Source organism: Spea bombifrons, chromosome 5 (genome assembly GCF_027358695.1).
Source record: "Spea bombifrons isolate aSpeBom1 chromosome 5, aSpeBom1.2.pri, whole genome shotgun sequence".
NCBI lineage: Eukaryota > Metazoa > Chordata > Amphibia > Anura > Pelobatidae > Spea > Spea bombifrons.
In genome coordinates, this window is record NC_071091.1 from 85285770 (window position 1) to 85305796 (window position 20027).

At 40.2% G+C, this 20027-nt stretch overlaps 1 protein-coding gene across 1 annotated transcript in view; it reads left to right on the forward strand.

Moving 5' to 3' along the window:
• Window positions 1–6536: 6536 nt before the first annotated feature.
• XKR4 (XK related 4) overlaps window positions 6537–20027 on the forward strand; it is a 104981-nt gene continuing 91490 nt past the window's right edge. Inside the window, exon 1 of the mRNA XM_053465967.1 lies at window positions 6537–7437. Within this exon, the coding sequence (XP_053321942.1) occupies window positions 6743–7437 (695 nt within the window). The 5' untranslated portion in view covers window positions 6537–6742. The remainder of the gene's footprint in view (window positions 7438–20027) is intronic.

Consider the following 20027-nt stretch of genomic DNA (forward strand, 5'->3'; position numbering starts at 1 on the left):
TAAATATATAAGGGGCAGTAAAGAGATCACTCCCAGGACCTATTTATACCCAGGGCTGTATCTATAACAAGGGGACATCCTCTACGGCTGGAGGAAAGAAGGTTTTTACACCAGCACAGACGGGGGTTCTTTACAGTAAGAGCGGTGAGACTATGGAACTCTCTGCCAGAGGAAGTGGTAATGGTAAACTCAATAAAAGAGTTCAAAAGGAGCCTGGACGTGTTTCTTGAAAGCAATAATATCACAAGTTATGGATAGTAGATTAATAGGGACAGAACGTTGATCCAGGGATTTATTCTGATTGCCATATTTGGAGTCGGGAAGGAATTTTCCCCCTGGTATGGGGCAATTGGCATCTGCTTCATAAGGGTTTTTTGCCTTCCTCTGGATCAACACGGTAGGGACACAATATGTATATAGGTTGAACTTGATGGACTTTGGTCTTTTTTCAACCTTATGAACTATGTTACTATGTTACTATGAGCAGGGCTGTCCTCATCCTTTGATGCTGTACAGGCCTCGACTGGCCATCTGGCACACTGGGGAAATGCCTGGTGGGCTGCTGCCTGACATTGCTCCACACATTTAGCATATAAACAAAATGTTCGTCCTGTCATATCCAACCGTCAGATGTACTTACATCACTAAAGAGGCAGGGCTGCCTTGTTATCCCCTATCTGACCCTGTCGCTGTAAGTCCAAATTGTTATTAGATTTGTGCATTTAAATTTGTACGAATGGTAATTTTAACAGAATTTTAATATTTTGTCAGGTCGTATGATTCCTTCAAAATGAGGAGGGACTCAAAATAGAGAAAAGAGCTCTGAATTTATGTTTAAATTCCATTGGTTCTTACACTGTACCTCACACATTCACCCACATTCTCATTCACGCTTTCATACTCTTCCATGTCCTTGTCTCTGCTTCTGATCTTGCATCTTCTTGTTCTTCTGTCTTCTTTCGCCGCTCATAAAGAGTCTTTGTTCTTTATCCACTTCTCTATGGACAACGGGACAGGCACATGACCTCCCAGTGAACGTCTGCAAAATGGTGGAGCTTCTGGGCACATTCTCTCCTCCGACTGGAGAATCGGGGGAGAGGATGTGCCCAGAAGGTCTGTTTCTTTGGAAGTTCACCGGGAGGTTACTTCAGGCAAAAGGGGAGAGCCTCCCTAATACTCCAATTAGGGGAAAGGATGTGCTAGGATGCTCAGCCATTTGACGGAAGTTCACCGCAGGTCATGTCCCTGTCCTGTTGTCCAAGGAGAAGAAGACAAAGAATGAGTGCTTTTTAGAGCAGTGGACAAAGACAGAATAGGGAAGACAAAGAACAAAATAAGAAGCAGGGCTGCGTGGCACAGAGATAGGAACATGGAAGCAGAGGAGGAAGGGAGACATTGCGGAGAGTGTGAGAAAGAGTAAATGAGTGTTCGAGTGTCAACTAAAGTGTGAGAGAGCATGAAGGAGCATGAGGGAGTAAATAAGTGTGAATGTCAATGAGTTGTGTTTCTAAATGTAAAAAAGCCCCCCTAAACAAATTGGCAGGAAATGTAATTTGTTGCCAGAAAACGAAAATAATAATAATTGTTTACACAGAAAAGTCATTCCAGGACTATCCTGAAATCTCCGATTTATATGCTTCTAAGGTGTCTGCTTCCTTTTTGTATTTTTTTTTTGTGCTTAAGCTGTGCTACTTACATATTTAACAGGGTAAAATGAGGTCAATCTCTCAGGAAAGCTCCCACATTACATATTTATGCATAGGATAGCGCATTGCCTAAAGAATTATATGATACTTAAGTAAAGGTTTATTCAACAATCTTTAGACTGCACTTAATGATATTCTTTATATACCATACAATACCAAATACTGGATGGATATGAATGAAACACAGATAAATTGAATGACCACACACAAGTAGACAGAACTGAAGTGGATTTTTAAAAGAAAATGGAACAAAAAGGTGCAACAAACAGGAGCAACATCTTTTTCATTTTCTATTTCTTATCGTAAAAACATAACGTTCGTCCTGTCATATCCAGCCGTCAGATGTACTTACATCATTAAAGAGGCAGAGCTGCCTCATTATCCCCTATCTGACCCTGTCGCTGTCCAAATTGTTATTAGACTTGTGCGTTTAAATTTGTACGAATTGACATTTTAACAGAATTTTTATATTTTGTCAGTTCGTATGATTCCCTCAAAATTCCCTCGTATTAAAAATATGTTTACAAAAGGATTGTGCATTTTGCCTTTAAAACTTTTCCATTTTTTGTACAATGTACAGTATGTTTGTTCAGTATGTATGTATTCTAGCAAACTTGGCGGCAAATTCAAACAGAAGTGATGTCATATATTGGTTGTGTTACCACTATAGGCGAGTCCGCAAAATCGTTGATCGCCTCCTAAGCTCTGCCTCCAGTAAATTTCAGTGTCGCTGAATACCTCGACATTAAGGCATTATAGCAACACCGTTTAAGCGAAGAAAGCAATCTTACACCCTGCTTTCGAAACATATTTAATGCCATGACGTGCCATTAAAGGACAAATTTAAAAAAGAAGGGCAGGCATTCCCCAATAGCATAAATTTATGTCATTTTCTTTCTTGATGAAGGACAAATTTACATTAGGTTTGCTTTTTCATTGCAATGGTTTTATGATTGCCACTTTCCATCTGAAAAATAGGCATATGGCTCCTGAATCCAAGACAAGACCAAGGCCTGATTCATTTTTGAGCCTTTACAGCAGATAAAACAGGCAGATTAGATGGGCTGAATAAGTCTCATCTCTTGTCAATTTTTTTATTTTTCTTTCCAACAAAAAAAAAAATCCATGGACACTTTGCCTTCAGACAGACACATCTTTCCATAATACTGGGAGCTAAATGAGGATTATATTATAATTGAGGGTAGCTTCTACTGCACACACAGTGTACACTACACACTTTCTATGTGTCTAGGTATGCACATTAGTGTCTGCCTGGGTATGTATGTGTGTCTGGGTTTATTAGTGTGTGTCTGCCTGAGTATTTTAGTGTACGTGTGTCTGTATGTTAGTGTGTGTCTGGGTTTTGCCTTCTTTTGGATCAAGAATAGGAAGGTTAGGTAGAAGGGTTGAACTTGATGGACTTAGGTCTTTTTTCAACCTTATGAATTATGTAACTATGTATGTATGTCAGTGTCTGCAGGGCCGGCCCGACAATGGAGCCGAGTGGGACAACCGCTCCAGGCGGCGCTTTTGAAGGGGCGGCAAAGCCCTTTTTTTAAAGCCGAAAAGAGAGAGAGGGCGCCGAGTGGTTTTATCTTACCTCTGCGAGCCCTCTACCTTGGTCTAGGTGACAGCTGGTAATGTTGAGTGCCGGAAGATGACGCCATTTCCGGCGCTCAGCATTACAAGCCGACAGGGAGACTCACCGCGGGACTGCTGAAAGGTAAGTACGGGACGGGGGGGAGGGTAGATAATGGGGGGGCGGCAGGGAGAGGAAGGGTAGATAATGGGGGGGGCACCATTTTAAACTTCGCCCCAGGCGGCATTTTGTCTTGGGCCGGCCCTGAGTGTCTGGGTATATTAGTGTGCCTGGGTATTTATATATGCCTGTGGATGTATACAGTATCTCACAAAAGTGAGTAAACCCCTCACATTTTTGTAAATATTTTATTATATCTTTTTCATGTGACAACACTGAAGAAATGACACTCTGCCACAATGTAAAGTAGTGAGTGTAAAGCCTGTATAACAGTGTAAATTTTCTGTCTCCTCAAAAAAACTCAGCCATTAATGTCTAAACCTTGGCAACAAAAGTCAGTACACCCCTAAGTGGAAATGTCCAAATTGGGCCCAATTAGCCATTCCCCCTCCCCGGTGTCATGTGACTCGTTAGTGTTACAAGGTCTCAGGTGTGAATGGGGAGCAGGTGTGTTAAATTTTGTGTTATCACTCTCACACTCTCTCATACAGGTCTCTGGAAGTTCAACATGGCACCTCATGGCAAAGAATGCTCTGAGGATCTGGAAAAAAAAGAATTGTCGCTCTACATAAAGATGGCCTAGGGCTAGGCTATAAGAAGATTGCTAAGACCCTGCAGCACAGTGTGCAATACCATACAGCGGTTTCACAGGACAGGTTCCACGCAGAACCTGGGTATGTTAGCATGTGCGTGTCTGGGTATGTTTTTGAGTGTGTGTGGGAGGGAATTTTATTATGTGAACATGTGTTTATGTTCGTGTGTGTCTGGTTGTCTTAGATATATCTAGATATATTTGTTTGGGTGTCAGGGTGTGTATGTTAATTTGTGTGCATGTGTGTTTGTGTCTGTGCTGAGTGTCTAAGTGTGTTGGTGCGAGTGTCTGGATATGTGTGTGTGGTTGTGTGTTAGTTTGAGTGCCCCTCCTGAGGTCAGGCTCTGGATCCAGCCCTGGCATGCTCACTGCAATGGAGCAGTGAGACAAAGGCCTCATGCTCCCACCACCTTAGGTCCTTAGCAAGGTAAGTGATTGGAAAAAAGAGGAGAGAGATATAATGAGAAAGGGGAGATATAGTAAGAAAATTGAGAGATAAAGAGAAAGGTATATGGGAATATAATGAGAAGAAAGAGGAGAAATAGAGAGAAGGGGAGATGAAAAAAGAAGAGAGATGGGAAGAAAGGGAGAGTAATAATTAGAGATGGGGAAAAGTTGTAGAGAAAACTAGAAAAGGGATAGATAATGAATAATGGGAGAGATAAAGAGGAGGATGTGAACAAAGGGGATAGATAAAGAGAAATGGGAGAGATGAGATAAAAGATGGAGTGAAAGGGTTAAGAGATGGGAAGAGAGATAAAGATAAATGGGAGAGATGAGATGAAGAAAAAGGGGAGCGTTCATGAGAAAGGGGGATCAAAGAAAAGGAGAGAGATAAAAGACAAAGGTAGAGCTTGGGAGAAAATAGAGAGACAGAGAATGAGCAGAAGAGATAAACTGAAAAGGGAGAGATAGGGAAAGGGGTGATGTAAAGAGAAAGAGGAGAGATAAACTGAAAATAGAGAGATGAGGAAAAAGAGGAGGATTAATAATGAGAAAGATGAGAAGTAAAGAGAAAGGGGAGAGATATAAAGAAAGTGATACAGAGAAGGGGAGAACTAAAGAGAGATGGGGGAGATGTGGCTGCTGGGGCCAGTCCTGTGTGCTCAATCTGGGTATTGGGCAGTTCTGTGGATGCAATCTTGGTGCTGGGCAAGTCCTATATGTACAATGTGGGCACCAGGCTGGCCTTTGGGGTGTGCGATCTATGTCTGTAATGTAATGTCATCTTCAAAGGGGGTGGTCTTGTGTATGATGCACTCTTATGACTCGGTCCCCAAGGGTGGCATACATGGGGCGGAGCCGAGAGGGAGGCAAATTTAGTTTTGCACCAGCCCTGTCATAAAATGTGAGAAAATGAATGACCAAAAAGAAAAATGTGATTTTTGTCCTCCTGCACAAGCCTAATACTCATTCCTATTTCACATGCTACATGGTTATTGTTTCTGTTTGTATTATTGTATCAATAATAAAAGTTGCATTTGCATCACTAAAGCCTGGCAGGGTGTTCTGTTATGGGGGAAGCTCCACAGTTTGCACGCCGTGTGTCTGCCGCCTGACCCGAAACGCCTCCATTCCTGAGGTGAGCACCTGTACGTCTGTGACAGATTTATTTTTACTTCTCACCGTAACCCTCACCGCTCCTATACCCGGGCATTTATTACCCGGTGACCTCACTAACAACCCGTGCCTTTGGTCACGTCCCAAACATATCCATATTCCGGCCATCGCTAAAGGCTGCGAGAGCCTCGTCACGGAGCCCCCGGAGCCACACACGGTGATCACATCCTGCGCGGCTTTCTCCCCATTCGCTTGGACCTGTGCGCACCCGGCACGCGTCTCCCCCATGAAGGTATGAATGGATTCACTTTGCATGGGATTGGTCAGGATCTGCACCATACATGTGCTTCTTCATACATGTGCCTCTTCATGCATGCACCTCCTTAGCATGGAAACATGCACCTCTCTTGCCGTGCAATATTTAACCCATTCACTCCCCTGCACGATTGTGCTTTAGCTGGAGGTAGAGTCCTTATTTCTATGACATCAGTAACTCTTTCGGCACTGGGATTTGAGAAAGTCATCCTTCGCTGCCCCGCATGCGGTTAAGGAGCGGGTGGGGGGCGCGGGGTTTAGGCACACGGGGGCCGTCCTTTAGTTATTGTGAATGGTAGCGCCTTATTCCGGCATGGTTTCTTTGTGTGCCCGGCTATCCTCGTTTCACCCCTCTCTCCGCCCATTTGCAAACCTCCTTCCCATCTCCTTCTCCCTCTCTCCTCTCCGCACTGGTAGTGAAAGAGACAGGGGGAGGTAAAGGAGAAGGACAAGAGATGAGGTCATCCCTCCCCCCCTCCTCCATCCGCCGGTGGAGGAGTGACAGGGTGGGGAGGACCGGGATGTGGTCGGGGCTCTGTGGCTGCAGGGTGAGGTTGGCTGGCTGGCTCCACATGGCCAAGCCCACCCTCCACTCGATGAGGGAGCGCTAGGAGAGCAAAGGAGCACCAGAGGCAAGACGAGGAGTGCGGGGAGGAGGAGGAGAAAGCCCGAGGGGAGGAGGAATCCGAAAAGGATCGCTGTCATATAAAGGAGGGCTTTTCTTCTTCTCTCTCTCTCCTTTCATCCTTTTATCCATCCTTCATTTTTTTCTCTTCCTTTTGTTTTTTTTTTTTGTTTTTTTTAATCATCATGGCCGCTAAGTCAGACGGGGTGCTGAAGATGAAGAAAAGCGACGTTGCATTCACCCCATTGCAGAATTCGGATCATTCGGGCTCAGTGCAAGGTCTGGCTGGAGGGTCGCAACCCGGATCAGGTTCTGGCGACGGGGGCTGTTCGGACGGCGGATCCCGGTGCTGCTGCAGTGGCGGTGGGGACAGGAGAGGCGCTGCTGTGGACGGTGGTGGGTCGCTGTCCCTGCGCCTGGGCAGGGAGCAGCAGCGCTATTCTGTATGGGATTGCCTTTGGATCCTGGCCGCGGCTGCCGTCTACTTCGCGGATGTGGGCAGCGATGTCTGGCTGTCTGTGGACTATTACATGCGGGGCAGGCTGTGGTGGTTCTGGTTGACCTTGTTCTTTGTGGTCCTGGGGTCGCTCTCTGTGCAGGTCTTCAGCTTCAGGTGGTTCGTGCACGATTTCAGCACCGAGAACAGCTCCCAGTGCTCTCCGATGGAAGCCAAAGCAGTCGGGGGCTCTGCTGCAGTAGGAGAGGTGGATGTCCGACCCACCACCCCGCAGAGACAGGCATCAACAGCCAGCAGCAAGACAAACAACCCCACCAGCATCAGCACCACCAGGGCCAACAAGAGCAGATCTGCCTCCTGCTCCTTCTGCATCTGGGTGATGCAGTCACTCATCCACATCCTGCAGCTGGGACAGATCTGGAGGTAAATAAACACCCAACACACAATAATATAGCACACACACATTTATGTATCCCACCACACATTAATATAGCACACACACACTAGTGTAACACACACACACTAATGTAGCACACACACACGCATTAATGTATCCCACCACACATTAATGTAGCACACACACATTAGTGTAGCACACACATACACACTAATGTAGCGCACACACGCACTAATGTAGCACACACACTAATGTAGCACACACACTAGTGTAGCACACACACTAGTGTAGCACACACACTAATGTAGGACACACACACACACTAATGTAGCACACACACTAATGTAGCACACACAAGAGTGGCCCTATAGTCAGGAGCATTAGATGAGTGATAGCTTCTTCCCCTCTTCTGTCATGTCTTGAGCTGACAATGGGTCTGGAGCCTCATATCCCAACAGGTGTTCGTTTAGTGTGTGTGTACACAATGAAAAGGGCAGGTGATAGTGTGTATGTTTGAGTGCAACCACAAGAAACACAAAGAATTACAAAAAATGCACATGCTGTTAAAATATGTATGCCATGAACAACTACTGTTGGGCCTGAATCCATAGTTCTTAAATGTTGCTGTAACCATATGCTATATTCCTATTTACTAAAAACAATTAATATAATAAGCCAACAGATCATGGTATGAAATATAGTAGTACAAAACCTCAGCAGTCACTTCTTCAGATGTACTGTAACAACATTACCAACAGTTCCAAGGCAGTTAGGTTCTCTATTTTATCCTTATTATTGAAAAGTTATTATGCATACATTTTTATTTTTGTCAACCTCCAGTAGAGGGAGGTGAAGGTATTGTAGACCTGACCACTTTCTTGCTCTTAAAGGAATCACCTGTCATATACAAATAATAAATCTTATCATTTTGTTACATTGGGGTTATTGCACTGCCGCAAACCTTTAGTAAATATAGTTAAACTCTAATGTTTTTAAGTGTAACAGATTCCCTAAAATTCAAACCTTTAGGCAGATTTCTATTAATAGGCAGAATATATTGCATATGACTCCTCTGCCTGGAATTGGTTCTACAGTTTGCTTAATGTGTTATCCGTTTTATGTTGGTTGTCTATTAGCGTACTTATTTTTATCTATTTATTAAAGCTAACTAAGAGCCGTGTACTTTAAAATAATATAGAATAGCATTAGGCTAAAACATTTGTCATCATCACATGAATGATAGTATTCTTTGTACTAGACGGCAGTTTTATTATTATTATTATTATTGTTGTATTTATTTGTTTTGTATTGTTTGCTTTCAGTGTGTATTTTGATTATTCCTAAGATTTGTAGAGAGCACAAATCTAATGGAATCCTGGGCGTTCTAGCAAACAGGAAATCCTGGCTTCTCTTTCTAGGGATGCAGCTTTCGAGGGCCATGAAAGCATCAGAAAGCATTAGCTTTAATGTGGTACAAAGAACAGGAGCCCCTGCTGTGTCTGCTTACCATCAAATTATCTTAAATATAGCTAACAAATAAAGCCACCAGATAGAGATGCGAAGAAAATCCCCCGATTTATGAGTCATGTATAATAGCATGTTTACGGTGGAATTTTATTTATGCTGTGCTGTGTTTGCAAACAGTTTGTCCAATTTTTGCATCAGTTGTTATAATTACCAAGTTATGTTAAAAAAAAAATCTTGAATACATTACAAAGATTTTTATGCAATTACAGGGAACCTGGGTGACTCCCGCAGCTGTGGGCTATAACTCATAATATTCTCAGTCATGAGAAGGCCAAACCTGAGCCTAAAGGGAGTGGTAGTCCATACTCACTGGAGTGTTACAGATTGTCTACTGTTCAGTGTGGTTGGCCAAACTGACATGATAGGTATTGTGTAAACGTAGGTGAACAAGGTCCTCCATTCAGAATTAGTTGTTTTTATGGCTGTTTAGATGTTACAAACACATTTTTAATACCATACAAAGAGGTTTGAGATGAACTCACAGTATGAGGACAGCTGGTTGAATGTCAGACCTTGTATGGTATTTGTTTCACCCTTCAGGATATCTCTTGGGGCCCACATCAAGTGGAAACATGGACCTCCTTGCTCACTTGTGCCTAGAAAGATACTAATTGGACCCCATTGAGTAGGCCCATGAAGGCAGAAATGCACTTCTGGGGTTGTTGGGTCCCTCATGTGGAGGAAATCTGCATGACTTTTTGGTTGTGGACTGCCCTTGTGACAGGGTCAGAGTGATATGTTGATGGAGATTTTTCCTCTGTAATGGCATACAATTTGATCTGATGAGTCAGCATACACAGTAGGACAGGCTGTGAAGAGGTTATCTGTCCTCTGTGAGTTAATCCCAAACCTTTTTTGTATGGCATGGTTTTTGTATTATATAGTTCATGGGTTTGCTGCATACTCCTATAGACTCCTATAGATTGTTTGGAACAGTTAAAATGTTACATTTTGTCCAAAGTAACCTCCGCTTCTTTAAATACAAAATGTAACATTTCATCCAGTTACTTAAAAAAAGGGTAGATAAAGACATGGACCATGTGAAAGGAACATTTACCTGTTTAGTCTGGAGAAAGTAAGAATAGCTATAACAGGGATGGATGTACACTACTGTTGCCCCCCCCTCACAGAGTTAGAATAGAAATTGTCACTGTGTGTCATAATAAGCAATCTGTCTTCCATATCTGTATTTCCTATATGTATCCAAGATCAATGCAAGATTACAATCTACTAATGCAATCTGTACACTGGCAGCTGGTTTAATTATTATTTAGTTAATAAGAAATAATAAAATTATTTAGTTAATTTTAAAATGTTCTTATTTTAATATTTCTCATAAATTCATATATATATATATATGTGTGTGTGTGTGTGTGTGATAACAGGTTTTATAAAAACATCAGTGCTTTGGGGAGGTTTTTGGACTTTCTGTCATAAGAGGTAACCTGAATGACCCAATAAGGAACAATATTGTGGTCTCAAAGATATGTTATTGCAGTTATGTATTGGCCCCCTCGGATGCAGAGGATGGCGGTACAAAAGTCCCATCACTGTATAACCCTTTCTAATGCATAATGAAGTTTTATGTCTGTGAACTGGATTCCCTAAAATCCAGTAAAATTCACTTTCACTAATGTTTTGAATGTTTTGAAATCACCCATTTTTTGAAGGGTGACTGCTGGGGGGTTGTTCCAGCAATCTTTATATGTCTTATTATATATATATATATATATATATATATTAATATTTCTGTTATATAAATTTCTATATTCTATGTATGTCTAAAGTTTCTTCTTTTGTCAAAATTATTGTCCCCTAAGTACAAGACAACCCCCCAAATATGAATATTAATTTAGGAAAAAAAGAAAAAGCCTGAATATAAGACGACCCTATAGGAAAAAAGTTTTACCAGTAAATTTTAATTCATCTAAACTATTTTTTTTTTAATAAAAGCTATGATTGAGAAAAATATTTTGGTTTTATTTCCTTCTATTTTCCAACCTGCCCCCCAGTTATGCACATCTGCCCCAGAAATGCCTTATACCCCCTATATGCTACTGTGCCCCATGATATGCCTTTTAACCCTCTAAATGCCACTGTGCCCCATGATATGCCTTTTAACCCTATATGCCACTGTGCCCCATGATATGCCTTTTGACCCCCTATGTGCCACTCTGCCTCCAGAAATGCCTTATACCCCTATATGCCACTCTGGCATTTAGAGGGTTAAAAGGCATATTATGGGGAAGAGTGGCATATAGGGAGGTTTAAGGCATTCAGGAGGCAGAGTGGCGTATAGAGGGCAAGGCATTTCTGTAGGCAGAGTGGCATTAAGGGAGTTAAAAGGTATTTCACAGAGCACTCTGCCTCCAGAAATGCCTTATGCCCCCCATTTAACACCCCCCCATCGCGCAGACCTTCCCCGACTGTCAGAGATCAGAGTTCCCCGCACCGGAGAATCCAGGTCCCCTGCAGCTGCGGGGGATCTGGATCTTAGTCGTATCATAGTCAGACCTATTTGCTCTGAAAAAAACCTTGTCTTATAATCGAGCAAATACGGTAAGTCACCTGAGCATGGCTCTGTATGTAATGTTAATTTGCCCTAGATGTACTGTTTAAGGCAATAAAATATAGCATTTGAATCCAAAAAGTCTTTGTGATACAAACATCTAGGCATAATATTAGAAAACAAATAAATTAAATGTTTGGGGTCATTTTTTTTCTATCATCCAAAAACTGTATAAATATGGTTCCAGGTATCAATTTACATGCATATGTAAAAATAATCAGGCTTTATATAACTCTTTAGTTTTCTTAAACAATATTGATATTTAATTACAAAAATACAAAAATGTTATTAAAATAGGGAAAGGGTGATATGTTCCAAAAGCGTACGAAATATGACCTTAGAAGGTCTTGTGTGTTTCCTGGGTCAGCTGTTACTGACCATAAGCAACAATAATCTTTCATGATTGTTCATTATACAAATATGTAAATTTGATGGATAATCCGCTGTATCTCAATACATCTCTCTCTATTTACGTAATAGAACACTTTGCTTGACTGATATGTTGCTCCATTACAAGATATAACAGTCTACAAAGGCTGCTTTTCCCTAGAATCGATATAACTATAAAATCTATCTGACTGTATAAATATGTGGAAATGAGAGAAATGTGAAATGATTAAATGGAAATTACCATCTCAAATTGCCTACTTATGCCATAGTAAGGTTAGCTGCATTTCAGATGTTGTGAGAATGCATGTTTCACATTCGGATTTTAATATTTCAAAAATGTTTATTCTATCCCATTTATACAGAATTATGGAGCCTGTTAAAAGAAAAAGTCACATCATTTTTTGTAAAAAAAAACAAAAACCTGTTGTTGTGACGGTTCCTTTAGCTCCAAAAATCTTCCCCACCTTCCCTGCTGAATGTAACGGTTGGGTTTCATCTGATGATTCTTTAATCATGTAAACATTTGTGTAGTTCATACATTTTATGGGTAAAACTTAATTGTCATGTGACACAAAAGTAGGCACTGAATAGGATGTTGCCATAGACACTAAAAAAACATCTTAAAATGTTTTTGTGTTGTTTTTATGTAAACGAGAAGAATGAAGGGTGTGTTTGCTTAACATACAGGAGAGTGCATTCAAGCAGGGCCTTACAGGCTGTCTCTTTATTTAAACAAAAAACAAAATACTGTCTGCGCTTCTTACCCTAATAAAGTTGGCAACAAATATATAAACATAATATAAATGAGAGGTTTTGGTTATATGAATTGGCCAAAGCATAATTAAGCTCACCCGCCACGTCAAGGCACACTCTCAATAGGGTGAGCAGTTTATACGGCTACCAAAACCTTATTAATGTGTTGGGGGAGGTGCAATTAAACCTCCTCCCTATTAACCCCTGGACAGCAAGCTGCAACCAGACTGATGAGGAGCCAGCAACCTCAAATATGTGCAAACTGTCTCTTTAGTTAAGTTGGACAAAAAGAGGTACCCATGGCTTTATGAGTAAACAATGAAAATTAGATTTTTACATTATTTTAGGAATCTGATAGTTCCACTTTTAATGCCATACAGGAGTGATCACAATTCTGTCTAGGACTACTAACTAGCCCCTTGGCATGTGGTTTGATTGACACGGAGTCAGCTCTCTTGGCTGTGGCCCTGACCTGGTGATTTATCTGAAAAATTGCCGTAGACCAGCAGCAGCAAGAAAGCCGGGTCCTCTAGACGATTTACAATGCCAACTTATCAAGCGATCACATCTTCACCAAACATACATGTCTCAATATCTTGGTGCCATCATACTCACTCACATGCATATTGAGTTGTGGACCAACTGAAAAAAGTTGCATTGCAATTGGAATTCCACCAAGCACACGTAGAAAAAATATTGTATATAGATCAGACATGGTTCAACGATAAAAAAGGAGAATGTTTTTCTGATTTCTTTAAGTGCTCAGGTTAATCTCATCAAATAGAGGTTTGGTATTGGCTTTGATCCTCTACTGTGTCTCATTCAAAATTGCCCATAACTACACATTTCTAATGATTAAATCAGCAAGTAACTAAAAACACATATTGAACTTCTCTCTGGCTTTGTAAATTATTAAATAGTAACACAGCTAACAGTGCCACTCAGTCAGGAAGAAGGCAGGTTCTGTGATTAGAAGGGGTGATTCGAAATATAACCCATACGGTTGTTGAGCTAAAACGTTCAGCTCAACTTCGGGACAACTCACTGGTTTCCAGCTTAGTGATCCTTGTACAAGCAGTGATTTTGGTCCTAGAGGTTGCGTTTCACAGCTGATGAAAACATCCTGGATCTCCACAGTTACTCTTACATACCTATTTGATGCTAAATAACCTTCGCTTCAGCCATTAAAATCCCTCTATTATTGTGTGTGACACAGTAACATTAGACTGTAAAGAAGAACTTTAGTATTTCGGAAAAGGTCATATAAAATTAAAATAAAAAAAAAAGAGTAAAATATTACTTTTTTAATTCTATCGTAAAGCATTTTGAAAGTAGAATCACTCCTTTTTGACCTTTGCATTACATTACATAATACACAGGTGTATTATTTATTTTTTTCTGATTTCTCTACTAATAATTTTGTATTATGGCTTTTAGTACAAGCTATCCTTAACTGCGAATGAGTTAATACTTTTACAGCTCAAAATCCAGTCAAGTATTTGATTAGCTTGCCAACAAATCTTCCTTTGCTTTCCTTATTTATTTTGACCTAAAATGAACATTTGGAACTAAAAATATCAATTTTATACATACTGATGTGTTCCTATGTTCAAATATACATGCATATATACAGGACTCTTTCCAGCCAGCGTTGCCATGATAATAATGATTTATATGATATCATAATTACCTTAGGCGAGGTTGTCCCCATCACATTATGAAGGCGTATGACCAATAAAAAAAAGAAAGAAACGAAATTGGACTTTTGGAATGAATACTGAATAAGCAATGGCTACATCATATCTCATGCTAGTGTTTTATATTGGGAGAGACATGTTGTCTGATTTCTTGCCTATTGGAGCAGATAGAGCCCTGTGGGGTTTATTCAAGCATAGTACTTGTCAGTAATCATACTGGGACATACATATATTCTGACAGGTCCACTGGAACGCCGCTTTGCCTTTTTAGCAAATCTAATTTATTTTTGTCACTGTGAAATAATAAGAATAAGTATGGAGGGCAGGGTTTGTCATTATGGCGTGGTAAAGGAATCTCATACCATAGAATTTTGTTGAATACAGGCCAACAAAACATAATATCTTAATTAAGAGAGTGAGTGAGAAACTTGAGAATGACTCACAATGTCGTCTATTAAGGTGCATCGTGGTACATGTGGTATGTATTGATGTCATAATTCCATAATTAAATAAAAAGCCACGCCAATACTTTTGTTCACATGCTTTGTTTTCTAAAGGAGATCTATAAAAACTCTGCAGATGTACTTGGCTCTACCCATTCTAGAATGATGGCATGTTAGCCTGACACCTGTCTGTTGGGGAGTATTTATATCCCCATCAATCTATCTATCTATCTATCTATCTATCTATCTATCTATCTATCTATCTATCTATCTATCTATCTATATATATATATAATGTTATTATATAGTTATATAACATTGTAGAAGCATTTCCATGTATGAAATCCAGAATGAACTTTCAACTCTATAATATAGTTATTTGACCAGAAGCTACTGTTCTATTTTATAATAAAAGCTTCTTTTAAAAAATATATTAAAAAATCATCTTATATTGTTGCCTTGTGCTAAGATATACATTAATTTTCTAAGAACCAGAGGAACATCAGTGAGGTTACTTTGTGAGATGACTTCTGTTTCCATGACGACTCTCCACATCAGCAATAAATTTGGTTCTACATGTGCTAACATGGCACTGCGCAATGTTCGCTCTCTACAGAACTGTCTCCCTTATTAATAATATTTTGATATATTACAGCAGTGGAACTTCAGCAGTGAGATATGTCGGTGTTGATATTTTGTGGTTTTATAGCTGTGAGCTCAGAATGTGCATCAAGTCAGGGAGTTCATCCTTCACAAACCTGCGACGAACCTCTTTTTGTTGTTAAAAGCCGAGAACATGCGTAGAGCAGAAGTGGCATGTTGCTCTGTTGATAAATGATGTATTTGTGGATTACTCATTTTTTTGGCAAGAGACTTGCGTTTCCTGTTCAGAAGCGAGTCGGGTACATTTCGGAAACAATGTAAGATTCAGATGCACACTTTGTGCCCTGAAGCAAATGTAAAATAATAAAGCATTAATCTATTTATGCAAATGGTCTTTGCAATCCATTTTTTATATAAGCTGCATGCTTAAAAAAATCCTATTGTCATTTCTAGAGAGATAAGCAATATATAAAGATCTCTCCCATTGTCATGGTACACATGGCACAATGACATGTCGGATCTATGAAATGTTCTATATATATATATATATACACACATTTTTATGCATGATTTTGCTGACCTGGCAGCATATTCTGGCTAGAGTTGGACAGCAGTCCGGTGGCAGCCTTTTTGCTGCATTACCAGTGATTTGGCTGCCTTTATATCGCTGCTCAATGGGACCAGTTTGGTAGAACACAGACGTCCCTTGTAACCTGTGTATTTACACAATGGAGGTCTGTGCCTAGCCCCCACAGCCTCTATAGTGTCACCCATGTAATTTGTGCTGAGCAAAGTGCCAGGATATGACATCATTGTGCTCAGTATAGAGGTGCTGAAAAGTGGAGACACCGCTTTGGGGGCCAAAATGCGATGTGCATTCACGTGACTCCACCGAGTCCCTGTGCAGCCGCGGCGGATGAAGGTAAGCAGCAGTTAATTAAAAAAAAAATACCACCACTGTATAAGACGCACCCAATTTTTAGACCCCAGTTTTTTCTAAAAAAGGTGCGTCTTATACATGGGGAAATACGGTAGCTAATAAAACCTGACATGTCCCAAGTTGAGTGTTGAATGCAAAGAGAATGCCTCCCTTCTGTCCCTCTTTGTGCGGGATAGTCCACTCTATCCCATTGTCCCACCAAGCTCTACCTCTGTCCCAAAAAGCGGGACAGAGGTAGAGAGCACTTTGCGGGACAGAGGTAGAGCTCAGCAGGACAGCAGAAGAATGCATAGCGCTGGGACATCCGAGAATGCATACTGCTCATGTGCAGAATTCTGCACTCCACCTCCCAAGGCTAAATGTTTTTTGCAATCCACAAAACGAGTGCACTCAGTTTATTTTCTTAAATGTTTTCAGATTCATACATCTCATCCATGGTCATAAGAATCATATATCGCACACATTCCTGGATTAATCAGGGTGTGATGTTCAAGTACCGATATACAATCCTAATGTTATGAATGTATGTATTAGCCAGGATATGTCAGTGTTTCTGAGATCTGCCGTCTGCAATTAGCGAGTTCTACTGTAAAGCAGGAAATTCTGTATAATCAGGGAAAGTTAAATCAGACGTCTCAAGGAACTCCGCTAAAATGCCTGCTCATTGACTAAATGGTCAAGAGGTTTTATTAATTCTTTAATAATGATGCTCTGCCTAAACAGCCGCCCCCTTACTCCATGTGAAGGCTCTGAATGCAGTTAAACAGCTAGCCTATTTATAGACTCTAGAGTGCTTCATCTTCGCTCATCTGCCGAAGCCCCGGGGAGAACAGGAAGACAAAGTCGCATAAACTCACTTGCTTTATTCCTCCTTCTACAAAAACAACATCCATCATATGTTACAAGATACCTGTGCTAATGTACATGAACTATCTTGCTATTGTGCACCTTCTGTTCATCGTTTCATTATTCATTATCATGTTATGTGTAGTTGAGCTGTTATATTTAATGGAGATAAGCGGTAATTATTTAATTGGATCTGTCACCTAATAAAAAAATAACGTTACCAAGAAAACATAAAATATCTATAATGCTGTGTTAGCTGTGTTTTATAGATCAAGCTGTTTTAAGATCTCTTAATATCAGGTTTCCGTGACTTTACTCTTGGGCGTAGAATTTAATATTATTTAATGAATTCTAAGAATTGACGAGCTGCATTGTTTACAGTGTAACATAAACACAGTGTATTGATTGTATATTTAACCCCTTAATGACAAAGCCCGTACATGTACGGGCTCAAAATGCATTGTTTTCAATGGGTTTAGGGACCGCCCATTGTCCTTAAGGGGTTAAGGTGGTAAAATGTCCATATGTATGCATATATAAGTTTCCAGTGTCCTAATTCAGAATATTGGAACATGTGTGATGCGAGGGCTGTGGCATAATGCTGTGCTATGCATGCGTTATGTGGGAACGTTGCCAAAAAATGGCCAAAATACAGATTACTCGGGTTTTCAATTCCACGTGTGCATAACCACAACCCACGCGTGGCTAAACTTCCTTTGCGACTCACTTGCACACCCTCCCATAATAACAAGGAGGGGAGACTTCTGGGCCAGGATATTTAGGAAGTTCCCTAGTACTCATCACATTGGTATTATATTTAATTCGCTATGGAAAATCCTTTGGTGCACGTTTGGTCTTTGAGTTTAGCTCCATCTAGAAGCTTTAGAAGGTTTAGCAAGGCCATTGAGATAACCTGACTGCACATGAGGATACAGCTAACATGAAGTTGGCAGAGAGTGGTTGGAGCTAATCCTAGTCCCTCACCTGGAGGTTAAAGAATAGCCCCAGAAACTCTGTATTAACAAGTGGCACCAGATAGCTCAAGGGCAGGGGACAGCCAGCATCTTTTGGCTAGCGGGCAAGAACTCCAGGGCACATCCAGAAAATGACCAGGTATTAGTAATTCAGCTACACCCACCTGCCTTCCAAGAGGTAGTTAATGTAATATACCTCTAAAGTACAGCCCAAAATGAAATCCTGTCTTGGATATGTTATTTGATTTTTAATCCTTAAAAGAAATATATTTAACACCATACACTAACACATACTAACCCTAGCTCCATACACCCACGTCTACTCACTTAAACACCAACCACTAACGTACACTCACTTTAACACCATGCAGTCACACACTCTCTCTTACCTTGCACACCGCTTGTCTTCAGAGTGGTTTTAGCTGCCACGCGTCTACAGCTTGACCACAAAACACCAACAATAGAACAGCAATGCAAAAATCTGTGCTTTCTATGTATTGTCACAACAGTCTGGCTGAAATTAATAAATGTCTTTGGACAAATTAGTGAAATCTAAATTGGGATAAAGAAAGAATAGCTACAAGTTAAAGGACTCTAGAGTCTAAATTGATGGGAATCATTTGTGCCAAATGTAATAAGAACACATTTTTAACAGGTGCACAAACACCTGTCGTGTTCACCTTTATTGACCTCTGACAGTGTCTAGATGATTGTCACTAATTTACAGTAGATCATTTAGAGAGAAGTCCATAGTGCAAATTACTGTGCTGAGGATATGATGAACCTGGGAAGAATATCAATGTTTTAATATACAACAAGGTTCATAAAGTTGATCCATGATTAGTATTCAATGACAGTTTAGCATACATCTGAACATGATCAACTGAATTTTAATTCATTATACATCCTCCAATCAACCTAATGAAAGACAGCATTAGCTTATTTTATGTTGGAAAAGAAGGACCACTGCATGCATATTGTCTAGTTTAAGTATTATTTGAATCATTCAAATTAAGTTTCACTTTTTAATCACAGGTATTTATATCACTTGAAGTGTGTTGTGTCTCCGCAGTTTTCAGAAAATGGACATGCTGCATGTCTACTACTTTGCAACCAAAAAAATGTAGAATGGTTAAAGTGGCAGAACATCAGAAATATGTTTGCACTCCATAACCCAGAGAGGATTATGATAGTTCTTAAATGTTTCTGTCTGGTTTTTGAATGAAAATGTTATCTCATTAGAGTATAACTTGCATTTTCCTGTGCTGAAGATGTTATTAAAAATAAAGTGATGGCACTTTAATGAATTGTCTGTTGTGCCTAGAGAATTATATCTACCAGCATGCACCTGGTCCCCTCTTGCTAACCAGCTGCTCAATTTATCTTTTTGAAATTTCTACAACTTACTTTTAACTAAAGAGGTCATCAGACTGTAATGAAATATTAAATATATATTTAAAATTAGTAAACAATAAAGAATAAGCCTTTGAAGCGACATTTACAGTTCTGACACAGGAAGAACATTTATGCCCCTGACACTCAAAGGATGAATGCAGTATAAGTCACATGAGAGGACTATATGTATCGTTACAATGCCATTTTATTCCATTTTGTGATCGATAAATAGGCCCTTTAAATCATCAAGCTCTTAGGCAATGATTTTAGCAGTCAGAATGGAGTGTGCCCTGCGTTCTAACTTTCCTTATCACATCTGAAGTGTTCTCAGCAGGGATCACTGTGAGGAATCACCATTAAGAGACTGCATATGAGGGCATTAAAGCTACTATCCTGTTCAAGTGTAATGAAAGGACTCTTAGAATCTGAAAGGAAGATGTTTAGTCACCCAAGCGGAGACCTACGAAAAAAAATAATAA